General features: G+C 46.5%; 1 protein-coding gene across 1 annotated transcript in view; it reads left to right on the top strand.

Moving 5' to 3' along the window:
* Window positions 1-27595, top strand: part of CAMTA1 (calmodulin binding transcription activator 1) — a 967024-nt gene that overhangs the window by 444627 nt on the left and 494802 nt on the right. The window contains exon 5 of the mRNA XM_052653621.1: window positions 24242-24377. Coding sequence (XP_052509581.1) covers window positions 24242-24377 — 136 coding nt within the window. The remainder of the gene's footprint in view (window positions 1-24241; window positions 24378-27595) is intronic.

Genomic DNA, 27595 nt, shown 5'->3' with positions numbered 1-27595 from the left:
CACTGTTTGCGTATCTGTCCACCCCAATTGGTAGGACCAGCCTCCATCCTTTTTTGTTTATTTTTTTGGCCATACCACGTATCTTGTGGGATCTTAGTTCCCTGACCAGGGACCAAACCTAGGTCCCCTGCCGTGAAAGTGCAGATCCCTAAGCACCAGACTTCCAAGGAATTCCCTCCCTATCTTTTTATGAGCAGTTGTTGTTGTTGTTGTTGTTCAGTCACTCAGTCGTGCCTGACTCTTTGTGACCCCATGGACTGCAGCACTCCAGGCTTCCCTGTCCATCACTGTCTCCCGGAGTTCGCTCAAACTCATGTCCACTGAGTCGATGATGCCATCCAACCATCTCATCCTCTGTTGTTCCCGTCTCCTCTTGCCTTCAGTCTTTCCCAACATCAGGGTCTTTTCCAATGAGTTGGCTTTTCACATCAGGTGGCCAAAGTATTGGAGCTTCAGCTTCAGAGTCAGTCCTTCCAATGAATATTCAGGGTTGATTTCCTTTAGGATTGACTGGTTTGATCTACTTGCAGTCCAAGGGACTCTCAAGAGTCTTCTCCAGCACCACAGTTTGAAAGCATCAATTCTTCGGCACTCAGCCTTCTTTATAGTCCAACTCTAGCTGGTTAAAGTGACTGTTTAGTAAATAGGAGATCCTGGGTTTATATCCCAGGGATGCCTGGTACAGCTGACTGTAGTATAGCAGTTGACATGGCACTAATTTACTTTTGGGAACCCATCCCTTTGTAAATGTCAAGTTGCTTACATGTGGGTCAATGTTCCTGGAACTTTCTCAGCTTCCTAAAATGGGGATAATAATTTGCTAGAAGCATCGTGAGGAGTTCTCTCTTGCACCAACAGGATTATACGCTGCCTGCAGACAGGGACTGCTATTTCTTTCTGAGCCAAACCTAACCCTGCCCGTCTGCCACAAGTCCTTGTCCAGTGTCCTGCACTTGGTGGATTCACCAAGGGTGACTGCTGCTTGCCAGGTGAGAAGGACCCACGTTAGGAGTCCCAGGCTCGAGGACTGCATGCCGTGAGCTGCCTTAAGGTCATCTCTGGGCCTTTTACCTCATTCTCTCAGCCACCTACCTCCCCTGGCAGTGAAACATCGTTTTCTAGTAAATGATGTGTCTGACATTTACCAAATCTTTATGTGACAATTTGGAAGGAACCAGTTGCATTGAACAGCCTTATTAATACGCAGTGAGGTGATTAGGGGGACATCATGGCCGTTGGACCATAGGGCTCTGATTTACGAGCTCGGAAGAGAGGAGGCGAGAGGTCTCTATTGACCAAAACACCTTCAGCACAATTCAGGTTGTCATGAATGAAAGCCAAGAATTTTCCAGATGGTGCAGCCCTGCAACTCGAGGGTGGGGCTGAGTGCTCTCTGAAAGTGTGGACAGCATGTTTCCATTGGGGAGTGTGTGCTCTGGAGGTGGGGGAATTTAGCACCCAGGGCACTTAGGCCTTCCGGGTCGGGGGCAAGATAGAGGAGAGCTTTTCCTCGTCTCCGATGGTTTGGTTCACATTGTGAGTCTCTGTGAAATTGTAGCCATCTTCCAAGGGAAATGGCATAGGACAGTGATCAAAGCATGTTCCTGGAGTGAGACCCACCTACACCGGAATCCCAGTGTCACTCATACCTGCCTAGAGGACTTGGGCAAACTGTCTAACAGCTGTGAGCCTCAGGCCTCTGACCATGACGATAAGTGATGGTATTACTTCCTGCCCAGAGTCATTGCCCGAATCAAATGGGCGCATGCATGTCACACACAGTTTCCAAAGCTCACTTAGTGCTCAGGACTTGTTGCCTTTCTCTTTTTTAAAAAAAAGAAAACATTTATTTATTTGGCCGTACTGTTCTTAGTTGTGGCCTGTGGGATCTGGTTGCTTGACAAGGGATCGAACCTCAGGTTGTTATTAATCCCCCTGCATTGGGAGCTTGGAGTCTCAGCCACCGGACCACCAGGGAAGTCCCCTCACTGGGGCTGGAAACAGTCCCTACAGGTCACTGCTGCTCTCAGCCTTGGTGCAGAACCCATCGGAGATCTTTCTGAAGACCTTCCATAGTTAAGACACCGCTAGGTCCATAGAAGACCACTCCCCGAATGGATATGGTGTTCGCCCAAGGGTTTGCAGCCTTCTGGGGAGGCTGACGTGTGGAACCCACTGGAATAAAAACCAAGGGCCAGTGCAGGGAGGGCCGAGGTTGAGGAACCCTGTGCTCTGGGAGGGTTGAGGTGCTACATTTAATCTCATGCTGGGGAGGGAGGTGGTGGCAGCGTTAGAGATGGGCCTCCAAGAACCAAACAGGATTCTGAACTCTGGCCTGAGGAAGAGGAAAGGGACTTTGGGCTAAGGCAACACACAGCACAGAGACGTGGAGGCCTGGGCGCCACTGGGGCTTAAGGCCACATGTGGAAAAGGGTGGCCAAGTGGGCTGAGCCCAGCTGGCAGAGGGCTGTGGATGCCAAGCTAAGGTGCCAGGGGTGCTGAAAGAGTGTGACTCAGTGTGTCCCTGAGCATGTCCCTGAGTGTGGGGAGCCTCACTCTAGAGGAGGCCATGTTGAGAATCTCGGTGTCCGGGGGCTGGGGGGAGAGGTGGCTCTAAGGTCTAAGGGCGGGGCGGGAGGTGAAGGCAGGGGTCGGCACCCAGGGCTGGCTGTCTGATCCACCCCATCAGAGTGTCACCGCCCTGTTTGTGCCACCGTCACCAGCTGAAAGTCTGGCACTTGCACGGGAGGACTTTCTCGAGTCTGTAGAGACTCATAAGACATGGCCCCTGTTCTCAGGAACCAGAAGGCAAGTGCCAGCGAGGCAGGGCCTGCAGGGGCCAAGAGAGGACCAGAGTCGGGGCTGGGTCCAGTGGGTGGGGGCAGAGAAGAGGAGGGGCGGAGAGGGAGGCAGTCTGTGTCTGGAGGGGAGGAGACCCCATGCACAGATGGCAGGGAATCAGCTTATGCCTCCCTGAGAATCCAGCTGCACAATGGGAGAGAATTGCCCCCTTTCTCTTGTTAGAAAACAGTATATGTTCATTGTGGAAAACTGGGAACCCAGGTGGGTAAAAAGTCCCTGGGGCCACAGAGAACCACTGATGAAAATGTGGAGCCTGGGACTCATTCTTACTTGTATCCAAATATTCCCTTTGGGGGTTTTGAAAGGCTGATTTGAGTCCAAAGAAAGGCTCCTTGGGCCCCTAATGGAGAATTCCCTGGGGTTCTTTAACTTCAGGGACTAAGTGTCAGTGTCACTGGGGAACATGGCCCCCATGCAGCCAAGTCAAGGAGGCCGAGATGTGAGCACCAGCTCTGGCCCGGTGCTCTCTGCCCAGTTTCCCTGGCCCCAAGGCTCCCGGCATCCCACCATGCCCCTGGGGCCTCATCCCATCCCCAGACCACCCCTGCCTCACTGCAGCCCTCCCCAGGCTGACCCTTTCCTGTGAGAAAGCTCCTTCTCTGTTGTCTCCTGCCATCTGGAACACCCCTCTGCCTCTCTCTGCCTCATCACCCCTCCATCTGCACCAAAGGTCACTTCCCTGATGCTGTTATTAATCCAGTTGCATTTGCAGAGGTTTTTGTCTTATGTTGGAAAAAAGCAAAAAATCATTGTTCAGGTCATGATGGAGGTGATGGCTGCAAGTCCTGGCATTGGAGGTGATCACTCCAGCTTTTCTGCCTGGGACCCAGTGAGGGGTCGGGCAGAGAGGGTCATCACTTCTGGGCTCGGGTGCTGGGCAGCTGAGATGGTTTCCGGGGTGCCCCTGCAGCCCCTGGGCACCAGGCCAACTAGGCAGGAGAACCGTGCCAACGGCTTTCCTGAGAGCCGAGGGTGTAGGCCATCAGAGCCTGTCCTGCTGTGGGCAGATGATGTGTTTCCTGCTCCAGGGCCTCCCCTCCTGATCTCAGAATGACCCAGCTCCATGCCCACTGCCAGTGGGAGCCATCAGCAGTCAGAGTGGGAGGTACCCTTGTGCACCCAGGAGGGACATGGTGGGCAGAATAGGGGCCATTGCTGGGTCCCCAGGTGCTTGTATGCAAAAGAAGGCAGATTTGTTCACCTGCAAGGGGGCTGCCAACTCAGGGAACATTTGAGTCTGTGCCCTGAATGAGAGTGCCCCTCCTGTGTGGAGCAGGAGGTCTTGGTTCAGGCCCTTAGGGACCTGCCCAGGCAGCGTCTTTGCCCTGTGATGTTGTTTGAAGATGGGAAGAAGCCAGATGCTGTCCAGGCCACATCTGGAGAGGAAGGGCGGGCAGGAGAGAGAGGAGAGCTGGCTGGCTGGGGGTGGTGGTGGGGGGAGGCGTACCGGGCAGAGAGGGGTGCAGCCATACTCAGCTGATGCACCTGGGCTGTGAGGTTTCCACTCAAAGCCTGTGGGGTCCCGGAATCCTGAGATGGGGGTGGGGAGGCAGTGGTTGCTCTCCCACCCCGCCCTGCTCCGCATCAGACAGCCCAGGAGGGAGCTGAGTTCAGGTTCCACTTGGCAGCTCCATGACCCTGAGTCACTGAGATGTGGCTTCCTCCTCTGAGAAATGGGGGACTAAGGGCAGAGGCCTTTTTGGGTGGTGCGGGTGGAAGGAGAGAACCCTGCGAGCTCAAACAAAGCGAGCGGGGTCCCCTCATGAGGCTACAGGAGCGGGGACAGCTCAGCTGCCCGGTGTCGTGCTGGGGCTGCACACGGTGTTGGCGGAGGATGTGGAAGAGGTCCGGCATTGTGGGGAGACACCCTCCTCGTGGTTGGGGGCCTGTGGAAGGACTCCCAGGCGGAGGGATCTCTCCCTGACCCAGAGCCCCCAGCCCTTTGCACAGGGCTGTAGGGTGAGGTTGACTGCCTGTTGGGGCAGACAGTGTGGTTGACTCTGAGCTCCATTGAAGGTGGAAGGGCCCCTGGACCCCCAAGGCCTGGCTGTGCCTGTGCGGGACCGCGAGGTCAGTCTGAGCAGGGCTTCCAGTCGCCTCGGCCAGGAGGAGCCAACGTCTGCCTCCAGAAGCTGCCGTCCATCTGACTACCCTATTCACGTTGGAACCAGAAGCCTGATTTTCTCCAGATTGCATTTTTCTGTTTCTCACTAAAGGTTGAAAACAAAAAGTTCCTAGGCAGAACAGTTCTATTTCAATGCGCAGAATTCCTATCCTGGGTTATTTTCTTGATACGCTTCTCTGTTACGTGTTTTTTACCGATGGATTTCCTCACTAGACTGTAAGCTCCCTGAGGACCAGAGAGTGCCTGTCTGTGCCGTGCTGCACCCGCAGGGCCAACAGTGATGCTGCAGGAAAGGTGTGCTGAGCAGATGGAGAGACCAATGTTTGCGGTGACTGTTTTGGGTCAGCTGGAAGGTGGCCCCGGCTGCTGTTCACGCAAGCGCCTACCTTGGCAGTGTCTTCTCTCTCCCTATCTTCCTCTTAATAGTAATGGATTATGGGAAAGAAGAACAAAGCCCATTAAGAGGTTCCCCTACATTTGATTTGAGGAAGTTTTCATCAGAAGGGCTCCATTTATTGGTCTTTAGCGTATAGCTGTATTCCCTTCTCACAAAATGAATATTGCCTTGTCTCCTTGAGAAAAATTGATTTCAACCAGGAAGGAGAATAGCAAACTCCCTCCTCCCCCTTTTCTTCTTCTTCTCCTTTTTTTTCCTCCCACTGAGACAGAATTTATCTCTTAGGTAGGTAGGGGGTGGGGGAGGGGGGAAACAGGAATAATTGGACCAGAAGCTAATTCCCAGAGATTCATTGTCTCGGAAGCTCCCGCCAGAACGTGGGAAGCTTGCCTTGAATTGCATGCTAATGATAAATGACAACTCTAACAGACCATCACATTGAGATGTTCGGTCCTTCCTGCTAGGAGCTGACACATTAATTTTCTCTCAGATTTACATTGGATTATTAATAAAATATCAGTGTTGGAAAATGACAGTAAGGGTCTATGGAAGTGCCCAGCTCTATTTAGGGCCAAATGAGAGGTCGGTGGGGTCAAACTTGACCCAGACACCCGGTGGCATTTGAACAATGATGCCCTTTTTGGCTCCTCCAGGCTCACCTCCCAAACCTGGGTTGCAGCCAGAGGCAGGAATGGAAGGCCTGCTTTCTTCTGGATAATATTGAGTCCTCAGATGGGGAGGCCATTCATTCACTCTCTTTCTCACCTTTTTCTCTTTGCTTCCTCAGTGGCCAAGCACTTAAAATGGAAGGGATGCTTTCTGCATGTTCCATTTTCAAGAGAAGAGAGAGGATTTCCTTTGTTCCAGCCACTGAGTTGCTTGATTACCTCACTCGTTGAGCATTTATGGAGTGTTTGCTGTTTACAAGATTTTATGTTGGGGGAGGAGGTATAAGAACAAAGAAACCTGGGTGAGGCAGACATGTCACGTCCAAAGTCACCCCACTCTTGGCTTTTTAAAAATTTTTTGGTTGTGCTGGGTCTTCGCTGCTGGTCGGGCTTTTCTCTAGATGCTGTGAGCAGGGGCTGCTCTCTAGTTGAGATGCGTGGGCTCCTCACTGAGGTGGTTCCTCTTACTGTGGAGCACAGGCTCTAGGCACACGGGTCTCAGTAGTTACATTACGTGGATTCAGTAGTTGCGGCTCTCGGGCTCTAGAGCAGAGGCTCAGTAGTTGTGCACAAGGCTTAGCTGCTCCCCAGCACGTGGGAATCTTCCCGGATCAGGGATGGAACCCATGACTCTTGCACTGGCAGGCAGATTCCTTACCACTGAGCCATCAGGGAAGCCCGCTCTGCTTTAAAACCTTCCCATCCCCCTGAGGGTCAAGTTCAGAATTCTTAGAGGAGTGGTGGGCTGCAGGTTGGAGGGCACAACCCCCTGCCCCAACCTAGCCGAGACCCTCCTGGTATATACCCTTTTCGGTACCCTCTACTTTTCTTCCTCGCATTTACCAATGTGTCTGCCATCATTGATGTTGCCTTGTGTTGCGTGTCAGTGAAGTGAAGTGAAAGTGAAAGTTGCCCGGTTGCATGTCATGCCTGCCTGAAAACCCAGACTCCTCACTTCTCCTTTATGGCAGGTAACACAGTTGTTACCTGGGTAACCTGTGTTTTTCATCATGCTTAGGACAAAATCCGCCCTCGCTCAGGACCCCTCATCCAGGCCCACCCTGCTCTCTGGCCTCTTCTTCTGCCTGCATGCCCCCACCACTTGCTCCTGCCCTCTAGTCATGCCCCAGGAGTACCAATGGGGCCCCCATCTTATTATCTTCTTTATGAGAAAGCTCTTTCCTGGGGAGCTTCCCCAGGTGAGCCCTTGCCTGCTTCTAGGCTTCTGTTCAGGTGTTCTGTCCTGAGAGAGGTGTCCCCGGGTGGCTGTCACCCATCGCTGCCAGCTGTCGTAGGATGTGCTCACTGGTGCCACCTGTCCCTCCCCTCACCCCAGCATGGGCTCCAGCAGCCCCAGTGCTTCTTGCTCCTCCTCCACCCACATGTTCTTCCCCCCTACCTCTGAGCTTCACAAAGGTGGGGCTTTGGACCCCTCTAGTCTTGCCAGTACCTAGATCGGCCTTCCACAAATGCCTGGTCCATGATAGCTGCTCAGTAAATATTAGTTGAATAAATCACCAAATGTCACAAGAGAATTTCAAGCTGAGTGCCTTGGGAGCTTTAGTGAGTCCCTGCAGACCTGCTGTGCAGTGATTCGTAGTCATGACCATCCCCTGGTCCAGGCAGCCCTTTCTTTTCTGTGACCTCCAGCCACCATTGAAATGAGCTGTTCTGTGGTTAGCAGCCTGCGTGTGGACATCCTTGGGAAAGGCACTGGCTCTGCCTCTGAGTTCTGGAAACTTGAGCTGCTCCCCTTCTGCTTTCGGCCCTCCAGGAGGACTGTGGGCCCTGGAGAAGAGGGTCTGTGGGCTACCCGCCAGGGGGAGACCCTGCGCAGCATAGAGGGCAGGCCTCCACGTGGTCTGCACATGGCTGACCATGCCCCCACTGGGGTCATCTCTGCCTTTATTCAGAAAAGTGACAGCAATGCCAAGGGGTCCTCCAGCTGGCTGAGGGAGTGACTTCTGGGATCTAAGCCATCATGGGCAGGAGCAGCAGCCATGCTTGTGTGGCTCGCAGGGGGCTCTCAGGCATATGAATCTCCCCAGCCGTTTGTCCCCTGATAAGAAAGCCTCTTTTACAATTTTCAATTTGCCCTTATTCTGATGAAAAGGAGCCAGGGTTGGACCGCCCAAGACGGAGCTAATCAAATAAAGCAAATTGGTGTTACCTTCTCCTCGTCCTTATTATTTCTATAGCTCCAGCTGGAATTTATTATGAAAAGCAATTGGTTTTCATATCTGGCAGATTGCAGCCCAGGCCGGGCCTGACAGCCCTTTCTTCCTGATCGTTCCATAAATAGCCCAGAGTGGCCAGACTGGGGCAGGGGCGGGGAGGACACAGGCTGTCCCCCACCCGCTCCCTTGCTCCTGGTCCCCCAAATCATGAAGACCCTATAAACAAGGCAGAAGAGGCCGGGCTGAAAGGTAATAAGCTAGCCCCTTCCCATGAGACTTGAGCTGTCGCCGTGGAGTCTCGGGGTCCGTTTGGCGTCCCATCAACCTTGCTATGCTCTCGCCATCAATTACCACTCTCGCTGGGTTTGTGTGCGAGGGAGATAAGCAGGGGAGACATTCCTTTTCCAGGTTTCTTTCCTCCCCTTGCAACGAAAGGAAGAACTATAGGAACAATTTAAATCAAGCTCAAATGATCCTTTCTTTGTATGAAGCGTTGAATGGTTCCCGGGGGTTCTGAAAATGCCCTGGCTCGTTGCTACTAGAGAAGGAGAGAGGGTCCCTGGGATGTGCTGGGGATTCATAGCAAGATGCTGGGAAGGGGTGCAGTGGGTGGCTCGCCAGTTCTGCCCATAAGAGCTGTGTGACCTTGGGAAAGTTAATTCCTTTTGCTGTGCCTCAGACGACCTCACCTGGAAAATGAGGGGTTGTGGGATTAGGTTGAGAAATGGGTGTAAAGGGCTTTCCTCTATGTCTGACACACCGTGAACAGAGCCTCTTGTTGTCATAGTAATTGTTGCCATGCTTATTATTGACATTTTGGACCAGGCCATGTACTTGTAATGGTGCATTTAAATCAGGTCGTTCTGTGTTGGGAAGATCAGGAAGAAAGGTGTGGGTACATAAATATGTGAGCTGCAATTAGAGGTGGCATTTCTCGTTTCCTAACTGCCCACTAGAATGGAGATTTAGCACTATTTCAGGAGTAGCAGCCGTGGCTCCAGGACACTGCATTTGTGCCTTGTCACAGGGGCCTATTTTGCACTTGGGGTTAGGTCCGGGAGGCCATTAGAACTGCACGGATGGCATTTTCCTGTAGCCGGTCCCTGCCATGTGCCTCACTGTGGGAGGGATGTGACCAAAAGCAAGGACAAGAACAGAAGAGTCTGCCCAGGGCTTGGGTTCCAGTTGGACCAAAGGGAAGTTCTTTGGAGATGCTTACTGTTTTAGAAGTCACCCAGATATTGTTCGTATAGCCAAGGTCTTTCCAGTAGTCATGTTTGGATGTGAGAGCTGAGCAGAGAAGAATTGATGCTTTTGAACTGGGATGCTGGAGTAGACTCTTGAGAGTCCCTTGGACAGTAAGGAGATCAAACCAGGCACTCTTAAAGGAAATCAACCTTTGAACACTCATTGGAAGGAATGATGCTGAAGCTGAAGTTCTAGGACTTTGGCTGTGTGTGCTGTGCTTAGTCACTCAGTCATGTCTGACTCTTTGCAAACCCATGGACTGCCACCTGCCAGGCTCCTCTGTCCATGGGGATTCTCCAGTCAAGATTACTGGAATATTGTAAAGTAATTAGTCTCCAATTAAAATTTTTAAAAAAGATAAAAAAAAAGAATACTGGAGTGGGTTGCCATGCCCTCCTTCAGGGGATCTTCCCAACCCAGGGGTTGAACCCTCGTCTCTTATGTCTCCTGCATTGGCAGGTGAGTTCCTTACCACTAGTGCCACCTGAGAAGCCCGTTTCCTGCAGGGAACCCTGCAAAAGGGAGCCAAGTTTATTATCATCAAGAGTCAAGAAGAATATGTATTCTGTGGCCTGCAGCATGCTGGGGAGCTTGTATATATTGTGTCTACTTCGAAAGAGAGATCAAGTAATTTGTTCAAGGTCACACAGCTCCTCCGGAGATGAGTCAAGACTTAAGATGTTACCAAGGGTTCACTCTAAATTCCATCAGCATCTTCTTTTTAAAAACTTCTTATTATGGAAAATTTCAAATACCTGCAAATGTGGAAAGACTAGTATAATCAACTACATATACTTATCACCCACTTTCAACTGTGGGAGACAGCAGACAACCAGTCTTGTCTCATCTACGCACATTATTTTGAAGCACACTTTAGACTGTATAATTTCACTAGTGAATATTACAGTATATATCTCTAATACATATAGGCATCTCTCTCTATATATATACGTGTGTGTGTGTGCATATATACACACATATATATGCATGGTCAGTCATGTCCGACTCTTTGCTACTCCATGGACTGAAGCCTGGTAGGCTCCTCTGTCCATGGGCTTTTCCAGGCAAGAATACTGGAGTGGGTTGCCATTTCCTTCTCCAGGGGATCTTTTCGGCCCAGGGGTCGAACCCACGTCTCTTGCATCTCCTGCAAGAGAAACACTTGGAGTCTTTATCACTGAGCCACCTGGGAACCCCTGATGTATATGTGCACGTGCTCAGTTGCTCAGTTGTGGCCGACTCTTTGCGACCCCATGGATTGTAGCACATCCGATTCCTTTGTTCATGGTATTTGCCAGGCAAGAACACTGGAGTGGGTTGCCATTTCCTTCTCTAGTATTTGTACATGATCACCTTAAAAATACTTCTGCACTAAAATTGTCACTCTGAAAATTAGTAATAATTCTAAACATCATTAAGTATCCAGTCATTGTTCAAAATTCCAGTTTTGCAAAAACACCACCATCCTTTTTTTTTTCAAAGTTTGTTTGACTCAGTATCCAGGTAAGATTTATACATTGTGACTGGTTGATTTATCTCTTTGTCTGTTTTACTCTATCTGTTCCCACTTTCCCCACTCTACTCTTTTTGTCATTGAATTTGTTGAAGAAGTCAGGTCATTTGTGCTATAGAGTTTCCTACAGTCTGGGATTTGCTGTCTATATTCCCAAGATGTCCTTTTTACTGTGTTTATCTGCCATCTATAGAGCTGATAAAATGGGAGTTAGTTTAGGAGATCAGAATAATTTCAAGCTTCTTCTTTTTTTTTGATACAGCAAAATGTTCTTCCATTGGGGACACATACTATCTGATTTTCTTTTATGATGTCAGTCACTGTTGATAACCCATTAATTCATTGTTGTTGTTGCTCAATCACTAAGTTATGTCTGACTCTTTGCAACCTCAGGGACTGTAGAACACCAGATTTTCCACTATCTCTCACAATTTGCTCAAATTCATGCCCATTAAATCAGTGGTACTATCTAACCATCTCATCCTCTACTGCCTCCTTCTCCTTTTGCCTTCAATCTTTCCCAGAACCAGGATCTTTCCCAATGAGTTGGCTCTTCATGTTTGGTGGCCAAAGTATTGGAGCTTCAGCTTCAGCAACAAGTTGACGTTTCAGCTTCAACATCAGTCCTTCTAATGAACATTCAGGACTGATTTCCTTTAAGGATGTACTGGTTGGATCTCCTTGCAGTCCAAGGGACTCTCAAGAGTCTTCTCCAGCACCACAGTTCAAAAGCATCAGTTCTTCGGCACTCAGCTTTCTTTATAGTCCAACTCTCACATCCATACACGACTACTGGAAAATCCATAGCCTTGACAAGACGGACCTTTGTTGGCAAAGTAATGTCTCTGCTTTTGAATATGCTGTCTAGGTTGGTCATAACTTTTCTTCCAAGGAGTAAGCGTTTCTTTATTTCATGGCTGCAGTCACCATCTGTAGTGATTTTGGAGCCCCCAGAAATAAAGTCTGACACTGTTTCCACTGTTTCTCCATCTATTTGCTGTGAAGTGATGGGACCAGATGCCATCATCTTCGTTTTCTGAATGTTGAGCTCTAAGCCAACTTTTCACTCTCCTCTTTCACTTTCATCAAGAGGCTCTTTAGTTCTTTTCTTTCTGCCATAAGGGTGGTGTCATCTGCATATGTGAGGTTATTGGTATTTCTCCCAGCAATCTTAGCATCCTACAATAATCAGTTAATTTTTTGCTTGTGTGCTTTAAGATCATATATGAACTTGTGGATTTAAATATATTTAAGAGGTTTTAGAACACAAGAGAAGACTCTGCACATGGACATCAATAGATAATCAACGCCAAAATCAGATCGATTATATTCTTTGCAGCCAAAGATGGAGAAGCTCTATACAGTCAGCAAAAACAAGACCAGGAGCTGACTATGGCTCAGATCATGAACTCCTTATTGCCAAATTCAGACTTAAATTGAAGAAAGTAGGGAAAACCACTAGATCATTCAGGTATGACCTAAATCAAATCCCTTATGATTATACAGTGGAAGTGAGAAATAGATTTAAGAGACTAGATCTGATAGAGTACCTGATGAACTATGGACGGAAGTTCATGACATTGTACAGGAGACAGGGATCAAGACCATCTCCATGGAAAAGAAATGCAAAAAAGCAAAATGGTTGTCTGAGGAGGCCTTACAAATAGCTGTGAAAAGAAGAGGAGCGAAAAGCAAAGGAGAAAAAGAAAGATATTCCCATCTGAATACAGAGTTCCAAAGAATAGTAAGGAGAGATAAGAAAGCCTTCCTCAGAGATCAGTGCAAAGAAATAGAGGAAAACAACAGAATGGGAAAGATTAGAGATCTCTTCAAGAAAATTAGAGATACCAAGGGAACATTTCATGCAAAGATGGGATCAATAAAAGACAGAAATGGTATGGACCTAACAGAAGCAGAAGATATTAAGAAGAGGTGGCAAGAATACACAGAAGAACTGTACAAAAAAGAGCTTCATGACCCAGATAATCATGATGGTGTGATCACTCACTTAGAGCCAGACATCCTGGAATATGAAATCAAGTGGGCCTTAGAAAGCATCACTATGAACAAAGCTAGTGGAGGTGATGGAATTCCAGTTGAGCTATTTCAAATCCTGAAAGATGATGCTGTGAAAGTGCTGCACTCGATGCCAGCAAATTTGGAAACTCAGCAGTGGCCACAGGACTCGAAAAGGTCTGTTTTCATTCCAATCCCAAAGAAACGCAATGCCAAAGAATGCTCAAACTACCGCATAATTGCACTCATCTCACATGCTAGTAAAGTAATACTCAAAATTCTCCAGCCAGGCTTTAGCAGTACATGAACTGTGAACTTCCAGATGTTCAAACTGGTTTTAGAAAAGGCAGGGGGACCAGAGATCAAATTGCCAACATCTGCTGGATCATGGAAAAAGCAAGAGAGTTCCAGAAAAACATCTATTTCTGCTGTATTGACTATGCCAAAACCTTTGACTGTGTGGATCACAATAAACTATGGAAAATTCTGAAAGAGATGGGAATACCAGGCCACCTGACCTGCCTCTTGAGAAACCTATATGCAGGTCAGGAAGCAACAGTTAGAACTGGACATGGAACAACAGACTGGTTCCAAATAGGAAAAGGAGTGTGTCAAGGCTGTATATTGTCACCCTGCTTATTCAACTTCTATGCAGAGTACATCATGAGAAACACTGGGCTGGAAGAAGCACAAGCTGGAATTAAGATTGCTGGGAGAAATATCAATAACCTCAGATATGCAGATGACACCACCTTTACAGCAGAAAGTGAAGAGGAACTAAAAGAGCCTCTTGATGAAAGTGAAAGAGGAGAGTGAAAAAGTTGGCTTAAAGCTCAACATTCAGAAAACTACAATCATGGCATCTGGTCCCATCACTTCATGGGAAATAGATGGGGAAACAGTGGAAACAGTGTCAGACTTTGTTTTGGGGGGCTCCAGAATCACTGCAGATGGTGATTGCAGCCATGAAATTAAGACGTTTACTCTTTGGAAGGAAAGTTATGACCAACCTAGATAGCATATTCAAAAGCAGAGACATTACTTTGCCAACAAAGGTCCGTCTAATCAAGGCTATGGTTTTTCCAGTGGTCGTGTATGGATGTGAGAGTTGGACTGTGAAGAAGGCAGAGCACCGAAGAATTGATGATTTTGAACTGTGGTGCTGGAGAAGACTCTTGAGAGTCCCTTGGACTGCAAGGAGATCCAACCAGTATATCCTAAAGGAGACCAGTCCTGTGTGTTCATTGGAAGGACTGATGCTGAGGCTGAAACTCCAGTACTTTGGCCACCTCATGCGAAGAGTTGACTCATTGGAAAAGACCCTGATGCTGGGAGGGATTGGGGGCAGGAGGAGAAGGGGACAACAGAGGATGAGATGGCTGGATGGCATCACGGACTCAATGCACGTGAGTCTGAGTGAACTCTGGGAGTTGGTGATGGACAGGGAGGCCTGGCGTGCTGCGATTCATGGGGTCGCAAAGAGTCGGACATGACTGAACGACTGAACTGAACTGAACTGAAGAGGTTTTAATCCATTGCAGTTACTACTATTATTGATGTTCATATTTCCCATCTTTTGTTAGTGAGAGCCTCTTCAAGTTGGTTCTTGAGTCCTTTTTGCTTGATGTTTAAGTCTTTAATATAGTTTAAATCATACTTAATGGTGAAACAATATTTCCTCTCTAAGATGAATAAAACAAGAGTGTTTATTCTTACCACTTCTGTTTAGCATTCTACTGGAGATTCTAGCCAGTGCAATAAGGCAAGAAAAATGAATTGAAGCTATCTAGAATAGAAAAGAAGAGTGAAACAATATTTATTCACAAATGACTTTATTATATATGTAGACTATCTACAGGAATCTACAAAAAAGTTCCTAGCACTAATACATACGTTTAGCAAGGTCATTGGATACAAGATCAACATACAAAAATCAATTTTATTTCTATACAATGAAATGAACAATCCAAAAATGAAATCAAGAAAGCAATTTCATTCACAGTAGCATCCAAAAGAATAAAGTACTTGGATTAATTTACAAAGTGTAAAACCTGTACTACAAAGTCTTATGGAGACATTAAAGATTTACATAAGTGGAAAGACAGTCTATGTTCTGTGATTGGAAGCAATTAGAGCAGTCAATATTGTGAAATGGCAGTTATTTCTAAACTGATTTCAAGATTGAATGCAACCCCTATAAAAATCCCTATGGACTTGTTTGTTGTTGTTGCAGAAATTGTCAAATGAATCTTTTTTAAAAAATTGAAGTATAGTTAATGTAAAATAATTTATACTATATAAATGTATATGCTGCTGCTGCTGCTAAGTCACTTCAGTCATGTCCAACCCTGTGTGACACCATAGACGGCAGCCCACCAGGCTCCTCTGTCCCTGGGATCCTCCAGGCAAGAACACTGGAGTGGGTTGCCATTTCCTTCTCCAATGCATGAAAGTGAAAAGTGAAAGTGAAGTCGCTCAGTCATGTCCGATTCTTAGCAACCCCATGGACTGCAGCCTACCAGGCTCCTCCATCCATGGGATTTTCCAGGCAAGAGTACTGGAGTGGAGTGCCATTGCCTTCTCCAATAAATGTATGTGATAGTATATAAATTACAGATGTTCAGTATAGTGATTCACAACTTTCAAAAGGCATACTCAATTTGAAATTATTATAAAATATTTGCTATATTCCATGTGTTGTACAGTATATCCCTATAGCTTGTTTTATACGTAATGGTTGTATCTTTAATTCCTTACCCTATATTGGCTTTTGCCCCTTCCCTCTTCCCACTGGTAACCACTAAAAGTACTCCTCTGTATCTGTGAGTCTGCTTCTTTTTTATTGTGTTTAGTAGCTTGTTGTATTTTCTAGATTTGATGTATAAGTATTTGTCATACAGTATTTGTCTTTGTCTGATATTTCACTTAGTGTAATGCTTTTCAAGTCCACGCATGTTCCTACAAATGGCAAAATTTCATTCTTTTTGTGACTGATATATATATGTGAGTCAACATCTTTTTAATCTATCTATCTGTGATGGGCACTTAGGTTGTTTCCAGATCTTGACTATTGTAAATAATACTACTATGAACATTGGGGTTCATGTATCTTTCTGAATTTGTATTTTTGTTTTCTATCAGTTATATATCCAGGAGTGGAATTGCTGGGTCATACAGCAGGTCTATTTTTAGTGTTCTGAGAAATCTCCATACTGTTTTCCACGGTGGCTGCATCAATTTGCATTCCCACCAAGAGTATACGAGGGTTCCCTTTTCTCCACATCCTCACCACCATTTGTTATTTGTGTTCTTTTTGATGATGATCATTCTTACTGGTGTGATGTGCCATCTCACTGTGGTTTTGATTTGCATTTTCCTTATGATTAGTGATATTGAGATCTTTTCATGTGCCCATTGCCATCTGCATTTCTCCTTTGGAAAATGTCTGTTCAGGTCATCTGCCCATTTTTAAACTGGGTTTTTTGATTTTTTGATGTTGAGTTGTATGAGCTATTCCTACATGCTGTATATTAACCCTTCATTGGTCATATAATTTGCAAATATTTTTTACTATAAGTCCTCCAACTTTGTTCTTATTTTTCAAAAAATTTTTAGCTATTCTAGGTTTGTTGTATTTCTGTATATATTTCAAGATTTCTTTTCATTGACAAAATGGAAAGAAAAAACCAATCTTAAAATGTATACAGAAATATTAAGAAACTAGAATAGCCAAAACAAAATATAAGAACAAAGTTTGAGGACTATATCCTGACTTTAAAACTTACTATAAAGTTGCAACAATCAAGACATTATAGTATTGACATAAAGATAAAAAGTAGAATAGAATATGAAGTCCAGAAATAAAACCTTATGTTTATGGTCACTTTATTTTCAACAAAGGTACAAAAGCAATTCAGTGGGGGAAAAGAGAATCCTTAAAAAAAAAAGAAATGGTACTGGGGCAATTGAATAAGCATGTGCCCAAAACCAATTTAGGCCTTTATCTCACACCGTACACAAAAATGAACTCAAACACATCATTGACTTTAATGTAAGAGGTAAAAGTATGAAACTCTTAGAAGAAAATGCAACCTTGGGTTAGGCAAAACATTCTTAGGTATGACACTAAACTAAAGTGAAAATGTTAGTTGCTCAGTCATGTCTGACTCTTTGTGACCGCAAGGACTGTAGCCTGCCAGTTTCCTCTGTCCGTGGGATTTCCCAGGCAAGAATACTGGAGAGGGTAGCCATTCCCTTCTCCAGGGGATTTTCCCAACCCAGGGACTGAACCCAGGTCTCTTGCATTGCAGGCAGATTCTTCACTGTCTCAGCCACCAGGGAAACCCCATGACATTAAAAGCATGATTCATACAAGAAAAAATTGATAAGTTTGACTCCATCAAAATTGAAACCCTTTGCTCCTTAAAAGAAAAAAATTTTTAAAAAGAAGAATCATAGATTGGGAGAAAATATTTGCAAATCACATATCTGATGAAGGACTTGTAACCAGATTTTATGTAAATAACCCTTACAACTCAAAAAGAAGAAGACAAACAACTAAATTAAAAATGGGCAAAGGCTCCAAATAGACATTTTATCAAAGAAATTACATGAATTGCTAATAAGGACGTGAAAAGATGCTCAACATCATTAGTCATTAGGGAAATGCAAATTAAAACCCTACCACACACCCACTAGGATGGCTATAATCCAAAAGACAGACAATGCCAACTGTTGGGGAGGGTGGGGAGACTTTGGAACTCTCAGATTTGCTTATGGGAATGTAAAATTCCAAAGCAATTGCTTTGGAAAACAGTCTGGCAGCTTTATTTTTATGTGATCAGATATACCTTTCACACACTGTTACTAGATTTTTAAAAATCATGTTTAGGAAAGTTTTCTCCACTTTCAGGTTAGAGAAATTCACTTGCATTTTCTTCTAGAGTTAGGTATGGTTATATTTATTGCATTTAAATCTCTAGTCCATTTGGAATTTATGCCACTGTAAGGTGTGAAGGGTCCATTCAGTTTTATCTTTTCCACATGCCAACATCACCTATTAAAAAGTCAGTCTCCCTCCCGCACTGACTTGAGATGCCTCCTTTATTATATATTAAATTTACGTGTATAAGTGAGACTATTTCTGGAGTTTCTATTCTGTTCTGTTGGCTATTTATTTGTATGATGATTCCATACTTTTTAAAATATAGAGGCTTTACAGAATGTGTTAATAGCTGTTAGGACAGGCCTCTATACCTTAGTCCTCCTTATTGAAGTTTTTCTGGCTATCTTTGGTATTTCTTTCCCCTCCTGATGAATTTGATAATACATTTTTCTAGACACAGAAAAAGCACTCTGTTGGGATTCTTGTTTCCATTACATTACATTGATAAATTAACTTTGGGAAGATTGACATTTTTATGATCCTCACACTTCTGAACCAAGAACATGTTACTCTTCTTCATTTATTGAAAACTACTTTTGTGTCTTTTTGATATTTCTAGTTTTTCTCCTTAGGTTTTGGGAATTTCTTATTAAATGTATGCCTAGGTATTTAATTTTCTTTTTCTCTCAATTAATGGAGTCTTCGACATTCCTTCTGTCTTATTTGTGTGTGTGCACACATGTGGGTACGTGTATATGACACACACACACACATAAGCTATTATATAAGCATATATCTACTTTACTGATTATGTGCCTTAATTTTAGACCTACTTCTTTACCTTGATGATCTGCAATAGTTTTTCCATTGATCTCATAATCTTTTTACTATATTGCACAGAGCATTATTGGCTTTGCTAACTATTAGTTTCTTAGGTTAAAATGTTTCTTTCTTAATTTAATTTTATTTTTAATTAGAGAATAATTACTTTATGATATTGTGATGGTTTCTGCCATACAGCAACATGAATCAGCCACAGGTATACATATGTCCCCTCCCTCTTAAACCTCCCTCCTGCCTCCCACCCCTCTAGGTTGTCACAGAACACTGCCTCTGTGTTCCCTGCATCATACAGCCAGTTCCCACTGGCGATCTACTTTACATACAGTAATGTTCATGTTTCAGTTCTACTGTCTCAAATCATCCCATCTTTCTCCCCCACTGCGTCCACAAGTTTGTTCTCTATGTCTGTAGCTCTGTTACTGCCCTTTAGATAGGTTTATCCGACTGAAAGGTTTCTTGCCTAGAAACCTCCCTGGTGAGAATGAAGCTCCTGGATGTTCACCTTTCTTCCTTTAATGTTCCCCTCCCTGCTGCCATGGAGGACTTGGATTGTTTTTCCGAGACTAGACTGTCGCTGTTAGTTCAGTTTCTCTCAGCTGGGGCTCCTGAGATGAGGACTTCAGTACAGGCAGTTGATTTGAGAGGTGGTCCCACAAACACTGGAGGAGGAGTCTGTACGTGAGAGAGGAAGGGGAGGCATACCAAAAAAACAGGTACTTTTCCCCAGTAAGTCACCACTGTGAGCAACTGGAGCTTATAAGGAGGTCTGGATGGCTTCCATATTATTCCACCCAGACAGGAAGTGAGGAAGCCTGGAAGGAAACCCCCAAGTCCTCATCTGCTGGATGAGGGGTGCTTTCAGGGCATCAGGGTTCCCCCCAGCCAGTAGGGCAGAACTAGGATTCCAACCTGGACCGGCCCCTCAGTCTGTGCCTCAGAGGAAGCTCTGGAGTCACAGTGATTTCAAGGGACTCCTGCTCGGTCATCTTCTGGCTGCTGCTGCTGCTGCTAAGTCGCTTCAGTCGTGTCCGACTCTGTGCGACCCCATGGACGGCAGCCCACCAGGCTCCTCCGTCCCTGGGATTCTCCTGGCAAGAACACTGGCGTGGGTTGCCATTTCCTTCTCCAATGCATGAAAGTGAAAAGTGAAAGTGAAATCGCTCAGTCGTGTCCAACTCTTAGCGACCCCATGGACTGCAGCCTACCAGGCTCCTCCGTCCATGGGATTTTCCAGGCAAGAGTTAATTTCCTCATCTTTATGTTGGGGATGGTGATAATAGCTACTTCATAGGGTTGCCATGAGGATGAAAAAAAATGACATAGATAAAGAAGTATATGCAGATACCGACAGAGACGTAGACATAGATTCAGATACAGACATAGGTGTAGACATAGAAATAGGTATAGATGTAGACAGGGATGGAGAGACAGATGTGGCTATAGACATGGAAACAGATGCAGGTATGGGAGGTGGCTACCGACTCCAGTATTCTTGCCTGGAAAATTCCGTGGCACCTAGAGCCTGGTGGGCTACGATCCACAGGGTTGCAAAGAGTCGGACGCGGCTGAGTGACTTGAGCACAGATGCAGCTGTAGATGCAGAAATAGAAGCAAACCTAGGCCACACATGGCGCGCTCCCCCTAGAGCTGGTGCTCACCGGGAGCTGGCAACATAAAAGACAAAACACATCGATTTTTCTGTGCCGCTTCTTTACAGCTGCATCACCCTCTGTCCTCAGATCCATTCCCACTTCTTTGCTCTTCTCATGTGGGTGCTCCCTTTTAGGCAGAAATGAACCTTACTAAAGTTCTCCGTTGATGGGACCCCTCTCATGGGGTCTAGCCCACCTCTCCTTCCCCCTAGAGTAGTGCCCCAGCCTCCACCCCTTCCTTGGATCTTCCCCCCGCTCTCCTTTACTCCTGAGTGTTCTCTGGGAGGCAGGGCAGCACCACTCCCTTTGCACTGGGTGGGGGGGGGGGGGGGTGGCACATGGGCCCCACTGCAGCCCTCTGGCTTTCCCTCTCTGTCCTCAGGACCTGTGAACTGTGGGCGGAGGGACCTTCCCCATCGCGCAGAGCAGAGCAAGTTCTAATAAAATCAAAGTGGTGGATTAAACACTATTAGGTTGCTCATTATTGTGAGTTAAAATGATGATTCCATTTATTAAGGCCATTTAAGTTGGACACTTAGATTCCCTGTGGGATTATGTCCTGCCAGAAGGGTTGGATGACAGGGCCCCTCGCCCTTCCAGAAAGCAAAGGATGGGTCACCAGAAGAAGGCAGATTTCCTCAGTGGGTGCTATTGTGGTTCTGACTGTGAACGTGACAGTGTCTGCAGATGCCCACTCTCTCTGGGCCATAGCATTTATGATCTGGGGACAGTTGTCCTGAAGACACTGCAGAGGGTCATTGACCATGTTTAGGAAGACCAAGAGGGCAGAACAAATCACAAGTCCTGTCTTAGCTCACGAGAAGCCGATAGGATTAATGTCATATCTTCTCCAATAGATGAGTTTTCTGGGATGGAGAGGGTCCCTGAAACACTCTCTTGGGTGTCTTTGTTCTTCTTTGGAGGGGACAAGAAAAGCAGCACCCATCTATTTGATGGGATGTCTTCTTTGCTTATTCCTTAGGAAGTGGGTAAGTGCAGCTGTTGGGCTTCAGGGTCCTTCTAATGGGTCTTTTAGGGAGCTGGCTCTCTGAATATGAGAACAGGGCTGCAGTGGAAAGGGCCTGGCACAGTGGGGCCTGGATTCCAGCTTTCCTGCCATTCAGAAATGAAAGAGAACTGTAAGGTTTTCAATACAGACTGGTAAGAGCAAGACAGATATCATCAGCTGACAGGTTGTGACAAGCGTGCCGAGCTGTTTCCAGATTGTTTTAGTCGGTGCAGACTTCAGGGAGGAAACCAGCACTGACACAAACCAACTGCACAGTGATCGGCAAACAGTGAGGTGCTGGGAGTCACTGCTGAAAGTCTATGATTTCCGATGGAATCGCTGGTTAGTCATCAGCTGGCCGCTGAACGACACCACCTGGCTGGGTGGGAACTACAATTAGCCGCTGTCACCCTAGAGTGATTTTTTTCTTCCCTACAGACAATGGAATAGTAAGAGATCAATAATCAGTGGTCTGTGCCCAATTGTGAAATGGCCCATAGTTCAAAAGAAAAGAAAAGAATGGGATGGAGGCTTTTGCCCTGGGCCCCAGGGAAGCCTGGTTGCCTACTTCCTCACCTCTACTGCAGCACAGAAACAGCAGCCAGCTTGCATCAGAAGGAATCTAAGAAACAGAATCCTGGGCACAGAGAACAGACTGGTTGGCTGCCAAGGGGGAGGGGGTTGGGGGAGGGATGGAGTGCGAGGTTGGAGTTAGCAGATGTAAGCTTTTATATATAGAGAGTGAATAAACAAGATCCTACTATATCGCACAGGAAACTATATTCAATATCCTATGATAAACCATAATGGCAAAGAGTATTTTTAAAAACGTGTGCATGCGTGTTCAGTCGCACCTGACTCTGTGAGACCCCATGGATTGTAGCCCACCAGGCTCCTCTGTCCGTGGGATTCTCCAGGCAGGGATACTGGAGTGGGTTGCCATGCCCTCCTCCAGGGATCTTCCTGCATCTCTTGCATCTCCTGCATTGCAGGTGGTTCTTTACCCATTGAGCCACCATGGAAGCCCCCCAAAATGTACGTGTGTTTATATATATATGTTTATATATACATACATATATGTTGTTCAGTCGCTAAGTTCTGTCCAATTCTGCAACCTCATGGACTACAGCACACTAAGCTTCCCTGTCCTTCACTGTCTCCTGGAGTTTGCTCAGATTCATGGCCGTTGAGTTGGTGATGCTATCTGACCATCTCATCCTCTGCCACCCTCTTCTCCTTTAGCCTTCAATCTTTGCTAGCATCAGGGTATATGTATGTATACTTAAATCATTTTGCTGTGCAGCAGAAGTTAGCACAATATTGCAAATCAACTATACTTCAATGAAAAATATATTGATTTTTTTAAAAAAGACTTTCTTGGCAGTCCAGTGGTTAAGACTCCACACTTTCACTGCAGGGGGTGTGGGTTCAATCCTTGGTCAGGGAACTAAGATCCAGCATGCCACGTGTTGCAGCTAAGGAATAAAAATTAAATTAAATTAAAAAAAGAGGAAAGCCTTTGCTTTGCCCTGTTTGTGTCAGGAGCTATCTCACACTGGCTAGGAGGGAGCTAGAAGACCTGTGTGGTCCCCTGGGTGCTCAGATCACTGGCCTTCCCTTTCCCTGTGCTGAGTCTTCAGGTGGAGAGGGACACTGAGCTGACAAGGGTGGGTGTACCATGTGCTGTAGCTTTCAGGGGCATCTTCCTTGAAGGATGTTCCAGGCTACAGCTACTGACTTTATTCTGGAAGGTTTGCAATAGCACCTGCCTCAGCTGCCAGGAGAGTTTAGTTCTTTGTTTCCTTGATGTCCCCAAACTAAAATATGTCAAGGTGATGGCTATGAGGGGTTTCCCTGGTGGCTCAGATGGTAAAGAATCTGCTTACAATGCAGGAGACCTGGGTTCAAACCCTGGGTTGGGAAGATCCCCTGGAGAAAAAACGGCAACTCACTCCAGTATTCTTGCCTGGGAAATCCCATGGGCAGAGGAGCCTGGAGGGACATGACTGAGTGACTAACACTTTCACTTTCTTCATGGCTATGAGGATGAGTGTAAACATCTTTTGCTCTCTGAGGTTGACACTTGAGGCCTTTCAGGAAAATTCTCTTTGTTCTTTTTAAGTGGCACAGAGAATAGCCCTCCCACTCTTAGCATGAGCATGTGGGTAACTATTTTTATAACTTACTGTGGTTATGGACAGAATAGACAGATTACCTGGCTGAACTGAGCCCTTTGACAGCTGAAGCCCAAATGGGAAAAAATCAGGTACTTAGCTTGCTTGGGAAGAAGTGCTGTAGGGCTCTTCCCCATCCAGCAGGAATCTAAATGCAGGCAATGAATCAGAGCATCTGGCCTCGGCGTCTAGTTCTTCCACTGGTCTGTGTTTAACATAGTCATCTAGTGTCTGCGTTAAACTTATTTATTTCCTAATGTAGGGTGATGGATTAAAAGATGTGCAGAAAATCTTTCCACAAGAGATAAGATATTGCAGGCTGCGACAACACCCTCGGCTCTTTTTTGCTTTCTGTCTTTTTCCTGCTTTTCAGGGCAGAGCTCAGGCCCCCACATCGTATATCCTGATTAGACGGTGGATATTACTAAGGGGATGTTTTTTAAGCCTATCATTGACACATTTAATTCATTAGGTACCAAATCCGCAAGCAAATTTTGGCTGGCCGTAAAACACGGTTAATCCAGGGAGCTGCAATAAAAGGTGAAAAATTACGTTCCAGCAAATGTGGAATATTGCTTTTCTGTAGAGACTTTTACTGGTCTATGATATCTTTCTTCATAAATTTTTTTCTTGCTTGGTTCTCTTGGTAACTTAACCATTTGTTGTTTCCAGACCCCAGAATGGCTCCATGATCCTCTACAACAGGAAGAAAGTGAAATACAGGAAAGATGGGTATTGCTGGAAAAAGAGGAAAGATGGCAAAACGACCAGAGAGGACCACATGAAACTGAAGGTCCAGGGAGTGGAGGTAAAGAACAGAAAAGCTCTCTTGTTCCATGAATGTCAATTCCAGGCTGCAAGAGGATGGAATTGCTCTGGGGTCATTTGATGCCAGCCCCTTCTTGTTCAAAGGCATTTTTGTTTGCCAAGACCCCATTTGTTGTTTCTCTTTTTTCCTGCCTTCTTACCCTAATAGTCTCCATTTACGATTTCCATGAAATCGGATTTAACTAGGGTGTTTCTGATTCTTGAGAGTCCTTGGCATGTACATTGGGATCTGCAAGGTTCCTGCAGATCCCAAGGAGCCACCGGTGCCTTGAGAGTTTGTGAGGGAATGGGGAGCTGTGTATGGCATCTTCCTCTCCAGGTGGTGCTCAGTTGAGTAGGTCCCCTGGGAACCGGTGGCCCCCAACCAGAACCTGGCTTCCCTCCCTCTACTGACAGATCCTTCTGTTTCCCTCTGGGTTTTGCAGCCTCAGGGAGCTCGCAGATGTTGAAGATCATTAGATGGGCTAACAAGGTGTGTTGCAGGGCTGGGGCAGAGGTGGGCGCTGCATAGAACATCTCAGAATGTTATGCCAACTTCAGTTTGGGGCCTGCGGGAAGACAGGGTATGGTCTGGTTTCCTTGGTATTGTCCTGACCCCGCCTGCTCTCACCCTTAGGGAGCCACGGAGAGAGTCCCCTGGTTCCTCTTTTCCATTGTTTGAGGGGGCCAAGCCACGTGTCATAGCAGGAGAGAGAGAACTTGAATCGTGGTGCGTCTTGGCCTGCAAGTTAGTGAGAGCACCCACTTCTCTGCTTTTCTTGCTGATCCTCGTAAAGGATCTTCCCAGGGAGTCTGGCAGCTCCTGTCTTGGACCAGGACCAGAAGCTGGCCGCAGTCCACCTGGGATTTCACAGTGGCCAGAAAGGGGTCTCCCGGAGTCCACTGGCACTTTGGGTCCTCCAGTGTATCAGGATTGATGGCCAGGACCCACTCGAGTTCAACGGCTCACCCTCCATGCTGATGCTCTTTGTGACGCACTTTGTCATTACGACTTCTTCTGTATTAATCATGTGCTTTTACGGCTGTTAAAAATAGCATCCAATGGCTTTTATTATATTGCCCCACAGAGAGAGATAACTTTTGTTTTATGCTTTTGCATTTTTTTTTAAACACCTAATAACAATGCTTTATGATGATGAACACAGAAAAAGCTGGGGTAGGAGAAACCCCAGTTCCCTCTGTTCTCCTGGGTTCATTGCTTGCACAGCCCACAAAGAAGCGACTGCAGAGAACATTCAAATACAGATTGCCTCAACTGGCTGCTCCAGACCCAGCCCCTAGACTGTGGCTGGTGATTGTGCAAACAGATTAGCCATTGTTAGGAGACCAGAGAAAGGCGGGACTTTGCTCTGATCTCCCCTGATGAAGGGATAGGTAAAAAGTGACAAGTGTGGGTGGAGCCCCTAATGAAGGGCCACTCAGGCTGTGGGAATTCACACCCAAACCATGGCCCTCAGCCCCTGTTCCCACAGGCATCTGGTAGATTTCATCTCCATGCTGTGTAACTCTGGAACTTCTGGTTGTAAGTGTTAATAACAGTGGAGTGGGATTCTGGCTTGGCAGCAGCCAAAGCTCAGGGGGAAAAAAAGCCCCAGTGTTCATTTTCTTCCTTCGTGTTGTAAATTAGAATCATCACTGGGTGGAATCAGAATGATTTATGGGTATTTTTAGGCCACATTTATGTTTGGAGTTATTTGTGGCTCCCTTACCTGCAGGCTAATGTGTAGACGTGGCAGGGAGGTGGATTGGACCCTCAGACCACTGAGGAAGGGGATGGATGGACAAGGTGGTGGCGGGTTTCCGTGACTTTCCGGGCATGAGTGGTGGTGGGGAGGTAGTAATGGGAGGCAGGCTTGGAGGAGCCTTGGCAGCATCACAAGGAGTGTGTCTTGAGGTTCTTGGAGAGTGAGGCCCCCCAGTGAGACCCCACAGTGAGAGTGAGGCTCTCACCCAATGAGATGTGGTGGCTGATCTCAATGAGTTTGGGGAGCTGTCCCATTGAGTCGATCAGCAAACACCTACCTGTGGCCCTACCCTGTGCAGGGAGGGCCGTGTGGTGTCTACTGAGAAAATAAGAGCAGTGTTCTGTGTTCCAAGAACTCGCCTTCAAATTGAGGAGGTAGCCATGTGCGTAAAAGTCACTCACAGTGCTGAGCAGTATGGAAGGCTGAGCTTTAAAGAGGCACGTCCTGGGGGTTCAGAGTAGCCTGGGATAATCAGAGAAGCTTCCTGGGTGAGAAGAAGCTTCCTGTAAGCCAAGGTCTTACAGTTGGGTGGGACTGTGTGTCTTAACTTCCATACTGTTTCCTGGCTTACCTGTCTCATTTAGCCATGTGATTCTGAGAGTCCCTCATCCCTTTGAACTGTTCTGGAGTATTCAGCTTAGGAGCATTTGAGACCCTCCTTGGTGGGTGGACTTTGGATTCTTTCCAGTTTTCCAGCATTATGATGTTTGCGTCAATGTTATGATCCTTGCCTGCTTGTGCAAGACTTGGCATTGCTGGGTGTAGGGTCTGAGAATTTTCAGTCTTACTCAGTTGCTCAGTCATGTCTGACTCTTTGCAACCCCTGGACTGTAGCCCGCCAGGCTCCTCTGTCCATGGGATTTCTCCAGGCAAGAATACTGGAGTGGGTTGCCATTTCCTCCTCTAGGGGATCTTCCTGACCCAGGGATCGAACCCGCATCTCTTGCATCTCCTGCACTGGCAGGCAGGTGCCCAGTGCCACCTGGGAAGCCCCTCAATCTTACTGGATATGGCCAAATTGCTCCCAAGTGGTTGTGCCAACCGCCCTCCCACTAGCACTGAGAATGGCCGTTTCTTCTCTGCCTCTCGTTGCTGCTAGGTGAAAGAAGGTACCCCGTTCAGTGTGAGTTGGGGTTGTTCTCACTTACTCGTGGGGATGAGCTTGTTCATTCTGGTGTTCATGGAAGTCCTCTGCTGTGGATTTTCTACCCTGGGCAGGATTTGTAAACAGTCCCAAAGGAAGGCTTCTCTGGCAAGACAAGTCCCACTTGTCAGTGGCCTGCCTTTGCTCTGAGCTAGACCAGTGATGAAGCCCAGTGGTCCTTCCAGGGACAGTAGGCAGGTGGGAACTGCCATGTGAGCATAGGTGGGTTTTGAATCTCACAAGGGGAGGGGCTTCCCAGTTTGGGCCCTTCTTCCTTTTTCAGTCCTCCTTGGTGGCTCAGATGGTAAA

This window comes from Budorcas taxicolor, chromosome 16 (genome assembly GCF_023091745.1).
Source record: "Budorcas taxicolor isolate Tak-1 chromosome 16, Takin1.1, whole genome shotgun sequence".
NCBI classification, from domain to species: domain Eukaryota; kingdom Metazoa; phylum Chordata; class Mammalia; order Artiodactyla; family Bovidae; genus Budorcas; species Budorcas taxicolor.
The sequence above is the reverse complement of the archived record's forward strand: the minus strand, read 5'-3'. Positions and strand labels throughout refer to the sequence as shown.